General features: G+C 39.6%; 1 protein-coding gene across 1 annotated transcript in view; it reads right to left on the reverse strand.

Moving 5' to 3' along the window:
* LOC124802914 (armadillo segment polarity protein) overlaps positions 1-14,597 on the reverse strand; it is an 89,306-nt gene that overhangs the window by 45,977 nt on the left and 28,732 nt on the right. The window contains 6 exon segments of the mRNA XM_047263987.1: positions 1,500-1,648; positions 1,788-2,089; positions 2,197-2,351; positions 2,488-2,637; positions 2,748-2,935; positions 3,360-3,587. Of these exon segments, the coding sequence (XP_047119943.1) occupies positions 1,500-1,648; positions 1,788-2,089; positions 2,197-2,351; positions 2,488-2,637; positions 2,748-2,935; positions 3,360-3,587 (1,172 nt within the window).

Genomic DNA, 14,597 nt, shown 5'->3' on the forward strand with positions numbered 1-14,597 from the left:
AATTTGTTGTTATGAAGCATTGCGTAGTGTTCCTAAAGCCTTTGACACATTTTGCTGTTGGCAGATACTTGTACGAGCACTATGTTTTGTTGTTGTATATGGTGCATTTCCTTTGCAATTTAGGTTTATTTTCATTTTTTTCTCTCATTCATGCTTTACCGCTGCAGTATTATTCTTCTGTAGCAGGATACAGTAGTATCCTTTGTTAAAGGATCAGTTCTTACCAACTAAATTACACAAACTTAACTGAAAACTAAAACAATGAAAAATTCCTGGAATTCTAAAAAATTACCGGGTTTTTCCCAGTTTTCTCCTGGATGAAAAAATTCCCGGGTTTTTCCCGGATCTCCCGGGTTGTATACACCCTGGTAAAACATAAATATTTTTTGCTCTCCGATATTTCGTCTTTTGTAGGAGAACACTAGTAGGAAAAAATACTAGGACCTTGTGCAACTTTTCAGTGTGCCACAAAAACAAAGTAAACAACACAATAATGATTAAGAAGACACGAAATCAGAAAATCCATTTATATAGCAGGAGTGAACTCCAGCAGAATATAATGTAACCTGCAATGTTAGCAGACGCCGCCACAGTCCCTTGTTTCTGCACACGCACTGCTTGCAGCATACTTGGAAATTTAGAACTCCACCCATGGCACCATGTACAGATCACTGAAGTCACAGACACACTTGTGTCATGGTTGGTCGCTGATTTACATGCAAGTACAAAAGGTGCATACACTTCGAATAGTCAATTTTGACCACTAATTTGCTCTTGAAAAATCGGCTTTAGTGTGGTGTGGTGGCTGCGTTGGCTTTTGTGTGACATAACAAGTCGCCTGCCAATAAGAATTCACTAGCCGGAAATGGATGACATTTCCTTGAATCTGATTGAGCATATTCTTTGAGACACAGTGTTTGATTTTAAAATACTGAAAATTGATATTGCTGCCGAATACACAACATTGGATATACATGCGAATGGCTTAGTCCAAAACACTTTGCAACAACTGTCTTGTTTTTCCATTGCTGCTGCAACCTAACAGTAGCTGTATCATAATTGTGCTGTGAAGATAAAACATTGCAAGCTGTATTGGCAATGCTGATTGTGGATTACAATAGCATTTCCTCTCAACTTCCCTCTCTGCAACAGCCAAAAATATTCCCTTAACTCTGCCACCACCTGCGATGCAAAGTGGCACTTATAACTTGTTCAATCACATCAAATGTCACTACAAAGAAAACGGGCAAAGCTAAGCGAGTCTAGCAAGAATGTAGATTGAGGTTAACCTTACTAGGAAGATGCATAAAATTGGGGAATTTTTTTGCATTCACCTTAGTGTTTTTTTTTTATTTTACTTTTTTACAGGGGCTGGAAATTTCTGGTACAGAAACACAAAAAATGTAAAATCAGAGAACATAAAATTGAAGTTCCACTGTATATGAAAACATTTCATGGACTGCCAGGCCTATGAAGCCTATAAATAAAAATGTACTTACAACTTTAGTTCCGGCATCTGAAAGATTGCGCAGAGTCCACAGGCAGTTCTGGACAAGGCGTTGGCTTGGATGACCAAGGTGCATAGCTAATGCTTGCATGCCTCCAGCTTCAACAATTGCTGGCTTGTTACTGGAGCAGACTGACAATACTGTTGAAACAGAAGTGAAATTAGCTTTATGATTATAAGATGAACACCAGTTCTCAGCTACAAATTTATCAATTTAAACTCAATATATGTTTCATGTTTAATGCTGGTAACAACTCTTCCTTTCCTAGCTAATCAATACCTTTCAGAACACGTGATGTTGTCCATAGCAGCTTCTCATAATCATACGAACGGAGTATGCGAACTAACTCCACAGGCCCCTGAGAGGCCAAGATAATGAGTTTACTTTCTTGGTTCCCATATGCCAATATTTGGAGACAGTCTGTTACTATGGCAAGAAATTTCACATTATTCCGCTGCAACAGTGCAACCATTTTTTGCAGACCTCCAGCCAATCTAACTGCCATTTTCGAACCTTCTTGGTGCAAAAGAAGATTATGCAGTGTAGTAATGGCATAGAATAGTACAGACTCAACAGGCGAGCTGAAAGAAAATTTAGACAGCTATCAGACCTGTGAACTGAAAATCACAGGTTGGAACTTCAATATTACTTTCATATGAATAGGTAACCAATTTTCTTCAAGTCGTACCTGAGCAGTTTTACAAGAGCTGGAATGCCACCACTTTTGAAAATGGCAAGCAAACCCTGACGATGGTGAGATAAGTTGTGTAATGTACCAACAGCTGCTTTTGTCGACTCCAGATCATTGCTATTTGAAATTGCTCGTACCAAAGCAGCAACCATCTGTAAAGGACATTCAAAAAGATGGTGTCAGTGAAACTGAATACCAGGAGATTGGATGAAGAGAGACCTTCACATTTTTAACTTGAGCTATTAAATACTTGCACAACACAGAATGATAAAAATGACAGTTTATTACCTGTGGACTGTTCATGATAGCATGCCTTGATGCTTCCTTTCTTGACAGTTGGTGAACCATCATTGCAGCTTGAGAAACTACAACCTGATCTTCATCATTCAACAGTTTTATAAGTTCAGGTATTGCTCTAGTTGCCAAATCAGCATCATCCTGTAGGATGTGAAAATACACATATGAACAATGGAAATCATACAAAGATACAGAGGTCAATACTACAGGGCAAATCCAGTACACTGAAAAATAATGTAAACATTTCACACCTGGTAATTAATTAGGTTGACTACTGCATGTTTGAGCATCTGGCTTGGTTCTGCTAGACGTTGAACTGCAGTTGGCTGAGCTGGATCAAACTGTGTGGATGGAATCTCTATGCCTTCTTCTAGAGTTTCGGGGAACATTGCAGCACGAACTCTCTGAGAACGTGTCTGACTCAATTGCTGATTCATCTCTGTAAATCCAACAGTGAACATAAAATTAATACAGAGTTTCACTTCCACAAAAAATGCTTTTGGTTTGAATATTAACATTTCAATAAACTAAGAACATACTGTTTGAAACATCTCAACAAAGCTTACTTCACAGTCTTTGTAGACCTACAGCAATGTTTATCATGTTGTACATGGTCACACTGTACAAAATATAGATAATGATAATGCTCCACAGTTAACTTTGATTGCTAGCATCATGTAACCTACCATCCTATTACAATAATGACATTGAGGTAACAAGTAAACTAACTACAAAATTCAACTAATCACACTTACTCATGCAAGTATGGTGTACATTCAATGTTTGTTTTTGAAATATTCTTTGCCTTCTAGAGTTGACACAGTGAAATGTGTAAACATATAAAGAAATTAAAATAAGCTTACCATCAACTTGGTCCTGGGTAAAACCTTGGGCAAATCCTTGATCTAAGTCAAACATCAGTTGGTCTGACTCCATGTCTTCTTCTTTTCCAGTCAATGATGGAGCCTGGGTTGTGGCTCCAGAATGGATACCTGAATCACCCAGGTAAGAGTTTTGCTGCCACATGATGGTTTGTTCTTTTGCTGAACCTATGGGTAGATCACTTGGCTGTTGGTAATTGCCGTGTGATACTAAACAGAAAAAAAAGATAAATAAAAATAAAAAAAACATCATACACTACAACACGAAAATTCTAAATATAATACAAATCCACATGGCCAAAAACATAACAGAAGCCCTTAAACCAATAAAACAATCAATCACAAAAAGAAGAAATAATAATAATAATGTTGCAACATTACTAGTAATGAAAACATACACATGGGAAAAATATTAATTTGCAATTTTGTGCCCCCCCCCCCCCCCCCCCCAAACACACACACGTGCACTTCCATCTCCATCCTGAAGAATACTATGGCCAAAAGCTTTTCGTCTTGCCTGTCTGCAACTCAATGTGTCAACTTTACAGTGAGTAGCAATCTATCCTTTTCATAATATTGTTAAAGTAACAAATTAAGTACACACAATCCAATGGCAGATTTCAGATCCATTTCCAGGTTATGTCGCTGCTAAAAGAAGTATTTCAATCAATTTCTAAGCAAAGACAGTTTAAAATATCTCAAAGATTGCTTCCGAGATTTTGTAGATCTATAGCAATGTCTAAAATATTACTTCTTTCAATATGATTCCATGAAAAATATAGCTGAAGAGCAATATGGCGAAAGGCTATTGAGTTAACCACATGGAGTGGGGTGCAAATCCCAGACAAATTATTCTGTTTTGGGTTTTCTGAGCTTTGAGACAAATGTTGGTAAAGACGAACGGTGATAACACCAGCCAAAGAGAGGACAGTTGCTTCCTATCACTGTCCTTGTTCAATTAAACTAACACCCTGTTCTTAATTATATGGATGCCAATGGAGGAAGCATTATACAGTAGTTAAGTGTCCCACTGACTACAAGACTAGAGACGCAGTACAGATTCTGTTTGGACAAGAATGGACAAGGAATTCAGCTATGTTTTTCTCAGAGGAATCATCCTGGTATCTATGGAAATGATTGAAAATCCAACCCTGGATTGCCAGGTTTGAACCCCATTTCCTCAAATCTGAATCCATTGTTTTTGTATAATCTTGCTCAGTTGGATGTCAGTATGACGTTTATAATGATCCAATCTTCCTCCTTTTCAAACTGCAAATATATATAACAAATATCTCTACGAGGCTGTTCACAAACGAATCAGTAAGAGTGAGGTGATTCTTGAGTAGTCTACCGTAGTCTGACACACTCACCAAATAACGTTAGCTGAACAGTGGAAAAAGATTCAAAGAGTAGTTAGGTGCATCAAAAATTAGTGTGTCAAAGTGGTCACAAACTACAGCAGTACCATATGTCCAAAGGTCTCTCTCCAGTGGCGAGCCTAATGTGTCTTGCCTTGCAGGGCGCTTAAGACTGGCAGCACATTCAAGTCTCGCCTGTATGTGTTCCATTGACATGCAGCGGAAGGAGGTGGGGGTGGGAGAGGGGGGGGGGGGGGGAGGTTGGGAGGTGTCGTAGTGTTATGTATGCATTGCAGCTGTTAGTTGTGTAATGGTCTAGTTCTTGTGTAAGCTGAGTGCTTAATGCAGAAAGAGTGTTTTTAGTGGAACAGCTTTTCCATACAGGAGGAAACTTTACGAAGCATGTGAGGTGTTTTCCTGCTTTGAGATGTTCACATTGTGATACTGAACACGATTTAATTCACAAATTTCAGACAACAGATTCAGTCATAATGTGCCACGAACAGGTAGGCACACAATTTTAACAGAACAGAAGATTGACAATACTTCAGACATCATGTTGCAAGTCCAACAAAATCACCGAGGAGCTTTTCCATACAGGAGGAAACTTTACGAAGCATGTGAGGTGTTTTCCTGCTTTGAGATGTTCACATTGTGATACTGAACACGATTTAATTCACAAATTTCAGACAACAGATTCAGTTCATAATGTGCCACGAACAGGTAGGCACACAATTTTAACAGAACAGAAGATTGACAATACTTCAGACATCATGTTGCAAGTCCAACAAAATCACCGAGGAGATTATAGCAACAGACTAGTCTCTCATACGACAGCATGTAAGGTCGTAACTGAAAAGTTGGGGATGTATCCCTACAAAATTGCTATGCAACAATTACATTTTATGGGCCATGTGAAACGAATAGCATATTGTGACTAGTTTCAGCAATTTGTTAACTGACACGGAACTGGTGTTTCAGTCGAATCTTTTCCAGTGATGAGGCTTGGTTTCAACTATCTGGCTACATTACTTACCAAAATTCACAAATTTGGTCATCAGAAATCCCACACACTTTAAGAGAAAATTGGTGTGTGGGTTGCCACAACAGAGTGGGAATTATAGGGCTGATCTTTTTGGATACTACCGTCACTTCTGGTGGCAACTGTTCCCTGATAAGTTATCCATTTATCGCCCAGATGAATGAAAATATGAAAATACAATCAATCATTCATTTTTCCAACAAGACAATGCTACTGCTCGTATGGTGCACCAGTCCCTATGACTTTTAGATGAAATTTTTGAAGATGGAGTAATTACGAAGGTCTCTAGCAACCCCCAGTTAACGGATCTGTCTCCACTCATTTCCTTTGGGATGTGGCTAAAATTTTTGTATATCAAAATAACCCAAATACATCAGATGAACTGGAGACAGCAATAACTGATTATCTGCATTTGATTACATGTGAAACATTGGTCAGGGTGCCTGTTGATTTTTCCAATGTTTTGTCAGCACGTTGTCAAAGCTTCACTCTCCATTGCTGGTGGTGGACTGCAGTTGAGCTTGTAGTCACAGATTATATGTACCTGGCTTGCCAACGTCCAAGGGCTTTTCAGTGGTCATTTCTGGTGCAGTTCTCCTCTTGTTATTTGCATCTTGCAACCATAGTTTACTGTAGCAAAGCAATCCAAGAACCATTCACCTTGAGGCTTTTTTCTTTCTTGTTAAAGCTATTCTCATGTTCTCATGCTTGTGTATTTCTATAGCTTCTCTGAACATCTGCCCCAACCTGCAGTGCCACTTATGTTCTGTGATCCTGACGCTGATTGATAGTCCAGTCATTCAAACATAAACTTTTCTGGATGTGCGGGTATGCAGAATATTCTCGAAATCGCAAGTGGGTCCCTTTACTCGTTTGCCGATCTGAAACTCTCTTTGATCTTCTTTGTTGGTTTATATATAGTCGTTACGTCTTGTTTTGCAGAATATAAAGTTGATTCTGTCCATGATTCTGGGTGTGTATAGTATAAAGGCCTTACTAGAGATTTCTTTTTCTGATGTGTCACTTCACCGAGTGTTTGACTGTGTTACATTTCTTATATAACTGTTGGAGTACCCATTACCTCTCAAAACGCTTGCCAGGTGTTGCTTCTCACATCTGAGGAGCTGCAGCTCACATATTCGTCTTGCTCGCATTAGGAGTGCATTAATCATGCCTCTTTTCTGGTTTTGGTTGGTGATCTGACAGTATGTGCAGGTATCAATCCATGTGTCAGTTTTCGATACATGCTGTCCCAGGTTTTTGCCATCCCTTGTCACCAGCACATCTAGAAAGGACAGCTATTTATCCTTTTCTACTTCCATGGTAAATTTTTCCACGAAGCAGTTGGCCACCACTGGACTAAGAGACCTACCCATGGCGACACTCCCAGCTGTTCACAAAGTTGCCACTCCATGTGAAATAGCTCATGGCGAGACTTACATGAAAGGGCTTGGTGATGCCTTGCAAGAAAATGGAACTGATGCGTTTCAGAGTGTTGCTGAGAGGCACTTTGGTAAACAAAGAAACAACATCAAAGCTGACCAGGATATTGCTTGGTTCAAGTTTAAGTTTCTTTAGCTTCTCAATGAAATGTCCTAAATCCTTTATGTATATGTCAGTCTTCCCCACATGTGGCTGGAGCAGAGAGGCCATGTATTTTCCAGTTTATACATCAGTATGCATGGAGCACTACCAATCAGTCTTAATGGAAAATTATTCCTATGGATCTTCAGTAATCCAGACAGCTGAGTTGGTGGGGCTCCTGTGTTGCACAGGTTTCTCTGTATGCCGAAAGAAGAGGCTTTGATTAACCGATTCATATTCCATGTAATCCGCTGCATCAGATCTACACCTTGTTTTCGGTACGTTGTTGGATCTAATAGGTTCCGGATCTTCCGCTCATAATCTTTGGTCTTCATTACGACAGTCGAATTTCCCTTATCAGCAGGCAGTACCACAATACTCTTGTCGGCATTGCAAGCTGGTAGTTTTTGCTTGGCACAGTTTCCTAGCTGTTTCAGTGTGTATTTCCTCAACTCGGAATGGTCCGAATGGCCGCTTTGCTATCACCAATGATGCCTTCCATAAGTAAAGTTCTTGGGACGATAGTGAAATTCCTTCCTTTTTGAAGGACAGACTGTTTCTTTTTGGTCAATCATCATTCACTGAGATTGACCACTATGCAGGATATGTCGGGAAGTGCCTTGTCAATCAGCTTCTGGCATCTTACAAAATTTTTCTTCAGTCGCTTAGTGCAGCGACATATACATAAAGGATTTAGGACATTTCATTGAGAAGCTAAGGAAACTAAAACTTGAACCAAACGACATCCTGGTCAGCATCCTAGTCAGACTTAGTTCTGAATGCTCCTGTGAGTGATGCTGTTGATCTTGTCCGAGTTGTCTCGATACATTCTGCTACTTAGTTGATAGAAAATGTTAAATGTTCCTCACCCATTCTTGCCAAGTACCATTGTGTTGCATGAATTTGCTTACTAGGAAAAGCTCTTTCCATTCTGCCATATATACCATGTGCTATTGTGGTGGTGAAAAGGTTCTTACATTTGAAAAACTTTGGTGTAGCCCTTTCGTGCTGACACTGTGACAGAAAGGCAAGAGAGGACATCAATTGTGCTTTCTTCTTCCGTTGTTGGTTACGGCCTCAGTACAACTGCATATCCACTCCCTGTAGAGATGTAGTACAAAATTGTTATGGCTTTTGTGTTCACTTGTGACAAATTGCCTGTGGGCTCCTCAACATTTTTTTGGTGATTTTTCTGACGTTTTGGCAGCACGAGTGGCTGGCATTGTCAAAGATTCACCCTCTGTTGCTGGTGGTGGGACTGGAGTTGAGCTCGCAGCTGCAGATTATATGTACCTGGTGTGCCAATGTGGTCATTTCTGGTGCGGTTTTCCTTTTACTACCTGCAATCATCATTTGCAGGAGCACAGGAATCCAGGATCCGTTCAACTTGGTTTTCCTCTTTCTTCTGGAAACTATTCTCATGTTGTTCTCTAAACAAGCAGGTGTGATAGATCTTCTCTACAGCCGACAGTGAATTTTACTATGCGGTCAGCCTCAAACTGCGCGTGCTCTGCCATCGTTGATTTCTTCACCTGCCCCAATATCACACTGGGAATGTATGGCACAAAGGTCGTGTATCGAAACATGACCCAAGCCAGGAAGGGGCATGATTAACACATTCATAACTTGAGCAAGACAAATATGTGAGCCACAGCATCTCACATATGATATGCAACACCTCGAAAGTGTTCCGAGGAGCAACGAGTACTCCACCACGGGTACTTTTTACATTTAAAAAGTGTAAATGAGTCAGACACTTGACACATTCCAAGAGTGACAACCAGAATCGGTTGTGTATTGTGCAAACATAGCTTGCCAACTATTTATAAACTGACAAAAAAGGATCCACTTGCAATGTTGGGAATATACCGCACACCATGCACATGCAGAAACGTTTATGTTGGAATGACTTGGCGATCAATCAACACCAGGATCACAGAATGTAAGTGGCACTGCAGGGTGGGACAGGCTGAAGAAATTAGTCACGACAGAGCACGCATTATGTGAAGCCGAGAGAAGCTATAGAAATACACAAACATGAGAACACCTTCAACAAGAAAGAAGGAAGCCTCATCATGAATGGATCCTTGATTCCCGTGCTGCAGTGAACGATGGTTACAGGTAGCAAGAGGAGAACCGCACGGGAAACAACCTCGGAAAAGCCCTTGGACATTGTCGTGCCAGGTACATATGATCTGCGGCCGCAAGCTCAACTCCAATCCACCACCAGCAATGCAGGGTGAAGCTTTGACAATGCCAGCCACTTGTCCTGGTGAAACATCAGAAAAATCATGAAACAAACATCGGCCGAAGAACTCGAGACAGAAGCCAACACGCAGTTTGTCAACAAATGGCCACGAAAGCCTTAATTTTGTACTGGTAGTACACGAAAGAGGAAAACATTTCCAGCATCTACTGTGATAATGGTGAGTACAGTGTATCTAGTTGTAAATTAATTAATTTCAATGTTTTAATTGAAATAATGTTGAATACCATCTCACATCATAACTACAGCCCCTAGGAGTGAATCCCGGCCCCTAGCTTATACAGGGACACTAATGTGCTGCCAACATCAAGGCGAGGCGAGACACGAAGAGCTTGTTACTGCAAAGAGACTTTGCAAATGGACTGTAGTTGACACAAAAATGTGAAAGCTTATTCTTAAAATTATAAGTGTGGGTCATTTCAAGATAAGGCAAGAAATATATTAACTTCTTCCACATATATCTTGCAAAAATTACCACGACACAGACTGTAGACCGTATTGATGCATAACAGCCTACAGACAAGTCCACTTTCCACCTGGGCTTTTATACATATTAGGGGGGAAAAATTACCTTCAAAAGTGGAGATTATGGGACCTAAGAAGATGGGTGGTATTAATAATTCAAGATACACAGTCATAATTTACCAAAAGTGGAATGGTTTACTACAAAACATTTTCAACATCATAAAAATAAAGTAATTGGAAATTATCTGTAACATTTTCTGATTAAGTGCTTCGGTTATCATCAAATCTTAACGACACATTAATGTTGCTGTTGAATGAATATACCAGGAAAAGAAAGAGAGAATGCAAGTCACAAACCAGTAAATAAAACAGTAATGAACCTCACTTCATAGCAGAAAAACAAAATTATAAATATGGCCTATTCCATCAAAACTGTTGTTCACAAGTAATAACACAGCTTACAGTTTCATACCTGCATGTCTGTTGTTAATTTGTCTTTTTTTGCGTACAAATTCTGGGCAATCTGTTCCTATTTAAATATATATATACCATCTGTAATGTCTTTAATTTTTACTACTTTTCCTACTTTCATTTGTATTACATTATTGGTCCATACTTTTTCTGCATAATTTTTCTCTCCTCAAGAGCAGTCAACGTGTCAACAAAACATAAATGAAGTAAATTACACTTTATAAAAAAATGTTGACAACATTGTTTATTTGGGTGCAGCATTTACGCCACTGCCGGTATTTATTATTTGTCAAGTAATTGAAGATACTTCCAATGCAAGACAGAAAAAAAAGGTCCCAAGCGGATTTCCTACCCGGTGTCTCTACATAATAATGAAAAATACAACATGTGATATAAAAATATTTTACGACTGTAGACAACCTCCCACAATATGGAGGAATCGTAGAGTTTCCCTTGACCATATCAACTTGAGTGTTCATAATCCTCTACACAGAGCACCCCAGGAAAAGTGGTCAATATTCAGGGATACGACAGGTGCACTCACTCGAAGCAAAAGACTTGATATGGATATCTGCCCTAGTCTGAAAGGTTTCCAAGATAGAACACGTTAATATAAATTTGTTTTTGGTCTAGTGGCATTCATCTGTGTGTCTTGCTCATCCAACCTTTTTGATGTTTCATTCTAGCCCAACTTACCACACCACTTTCAACCTCTTATCAGGATGTATTTCTGCCACTAAACCAGCCCACTGAGCACACAGTTGTCCATGGCGTGTTGGGAGTGAAGCAGAGAGAGGGATTGAGTGCATACTTGAGAGCAACATCAGTTAACCATGTTTGTGTACACATTGGTTAAAATGCAACATATCTACACTAATGAAGAACAAGCAGATATGGTGTATGGTTACAGCTTCTGCAGTGGTAAGAGCTGCTACTGTCAAACCATTGGCACTTTCTGACACATCAAATTCTTGATCGTAAAGCGTTTACCAATTTCAGCAAACTGTGTGAAACAGGCATCCTTTAAAGTTCCCATTTTATTTATTTATTTTTCCGGAATACGTAGTACAATAACCTGTGCAGTAACAGCAACATGTTGCTGAAATGGTATTGCACATACCAACATCATATGAATATGTATATGACAACCATTACATGGGGAAAACTTGTACCAATTTCCCATACAGTGTGTCCACAATCTGAACATTGACAACAATGTCACACGACTTGATTTTTGTCAATGGTTAAATGACAGTAATCATTTGCTTCAATAAATGCTACTCGCTGATGAAGCCACATTTACATGGAATAGTGTAAACATATGAAATAATCACTGATGGTCACAGTAAAATCCACATGCTATAGTGGAAACCAATTTCTAAGCTCGCTTTTTGATCGATGGTGCGGTAAGACTGAACATTTTGAGAGCTCCAGTCATTTTAGGAGGGTGAATGATGGGGCGGAATTACTTGTATTTTTTGGGAAATTTGTTTATTGAACATCTTGAGGATGTTCCTTCGGCCATGAAGACTACAATATACATAAGTGATCTGAAAGACAGAGTGAGCAGCAATTTATAGGTATTTGGTTATGATGCTGTGATGTACAGGAAGGTATCATTGAGTGACTGTAGGAGGATACAAGGTGACCTAGACAGAATTACTAATTGGTGTGGTGGTGGTAGCTTGCTCTAAATGTAGAAAAATGTATATCAATCCTGATTAGTAGGAAAAACAATCCTGTACTGTTCGAATACAGCATTTGTGGTGTGCTGTTAGACAGTCGCATTGACTGAATATCAAGATGAAGCACTGCTAAGCGATATGAAATGTAATGAGCATGTCAGGTTGGTAGTAGCCAAGGCGAATGGTTGATTTCGGTTTATTTGGAAAATTTTGGGAAAGTGTGATTCACCTGTAAAGGAGGGTAGCATTACAGAACGCTGGTGTGACACATTCTTGATTACTGCTCAAGTGTTTGGATCCCCCCCCCCCCCCTCCCCGTTAGTAATTTTCCTGATCATGCCAAAGTAATAGGGGGTAGCTTCAACTTGCCAGGTATAGACTGGGAGTGTTAAGCCAACAAAACTGGTGCCAGAGACAGGGAGGGAATCGTGTGGCATTGCTCTGGATGTCTTGTCTGAAAACTCGTGAGGATAAGGTCTTACACCACCTCGCAACAAACAGACCTGAACTTATCGAATCAGGTAACACAGAGGAAGGTATCAATGATCACAAGGCTGTGACAGCATCTATGATGATGGGTCCTACAAGGAATGTAAAGAAGGTACAAAGATATATTTGCTCAGCAAGGCTGACGATACAAATATCAGAATATCTCAGCAGTCAGCATCAAATATTCGGTGATGAGAACGAAGATGTGGAGAACAAATGGAAAAAATTCAAAGGCATCGTTCAATATGCCTTAGACAAGTATGTTCCAAGTAAGGTTTTAAGAGATGGGAAAGATCCACCATGGTTTAATAACCGTGTTAGAAAATCGCTACATAAACAAAGAACACTTCATCTCAGATTCAAGAGAAGTAAAAACCTAGCTGACAAACAAAAGCTGAACGAAGTGAGAATGAGTGTAAGGAGATCAATGAGAGAAGCGTTCAATGATTTTTAAAGTATAACGTTGTCAACTGACCTGAGTAAAAACCTCAAGAGATTTTGGTCATATTTAAATCAGTAAGTGGGCCAAAATCATCTATTCATTCTCTCAGCGACCAAATCGGCACCAAAACGGAAGATAACAGAGAGTAGGCCGAAATACTGAATTCGGTCTTCCGTAGTTGTTTCACCGCGGAAGAGCGTAACACTGTCCCTCCGTTCAATCGTTGTGCGAACATTGAAATAGCGGATATTGAACTAAAAGGTTCTATAAAGATTATGCAAAAGAACTTGCTCTCTTTCTAGCAGTGATTTATCGTAGATCACTTGAGCAACGAAAGGTACCTAACAACTGGGAAAAAGTGCAGGTCATTCCCACTTTTAAGAAAGGTCGTAAGACAGATCTACACAATTATAGACCTATATCATTTATGTCAATCTGTTGTAGAATTATGGAACATGTTTTATGGTCAAGAATTATGACATTTTTGGACAATGAACAGCCCCTCTATAAAAATCAACAGGGATTCCCCAAACAGAGATCCTGTGAAACTCAGCTCGCTCTGTTCCTCCACGAGATCCACAATGCAGTGGACAATGGCACTCAGGCTGATGCCGTGTTCCTTGACTTCAGTAAGGCATTTGACAGCGTCCCACATTGCCATTTAATGAAAAGAATATGAGCTTACGGAGTATTGGAGCAGACCTGCGATTGGATTCAAGACTTTCTTGTGGACAGAACTCAACATGTCGCTCTTAATGAAACTAAATCGACAGCGGTAAAGGTAATATCCGGAGTACCACCGGGAAGTGTGATAGGACCGTTGCCGTTTACAGTATATATAAATGATCTAGTAAAAAGTGTCAAATGATCTTTAAGGCTATTCGCAGATGATGCAGTTGTCTGTACCAAAGTAGCAATGCCAGAAGATAGTAAGAATTTGCAGAACGACTTGCAGAATTGATGAATGGTGCAGGCTCTGGCAGTTGGCCCAGAATGTAAATACAGTAGAGCATCGATTAGCCGAAGTAATTGGGGGACATGGGTGTTCAGAAAACTGGTTTGTTTGGATAAACGAACTGTACAGTAATTTATTCATAAAAACAGGCATCTCTTTTAGTATTACAAAGTAACATACAAAGGCAACTTCAGTAGGAATATATAGTATGTGGCACAGTTTATTAAACAAAAATATATACATATTACATACGCGTTTTGCATGAACAATACACACAGTATACAAAATTAACGTTTTAAAAAAATCCTTTATTTTGGTCTGTCTGAGCAAGCCTACACGCTTACGAGCAGCTAAGTCACGTACTTTTTTTCCATTACAGATATCTGAAACTGGTAACTTTCATCTTGCGCTTCAAACCATCGCAAGGCAATATCTAAACAAGTGAACGCCTCAGGAGCTGTTG

Source organism: Schistocerca piceifrons, chromosome 1 (genome assembly GCF_021461385.2).
Source record: "Schistocerca piceifrons isolate TAMUIC-IGC-003096 chromosome 1, iqSchPice1.1, whole genome shotgun sequence".
NCBI classification, from domain to species: domain Eukaryota; kingdom Metazoa; phylum Arthropoda; class Insecta; order Orthoptera; family Acrididae; genus Schistocerca; species Schistocerca piceifrons.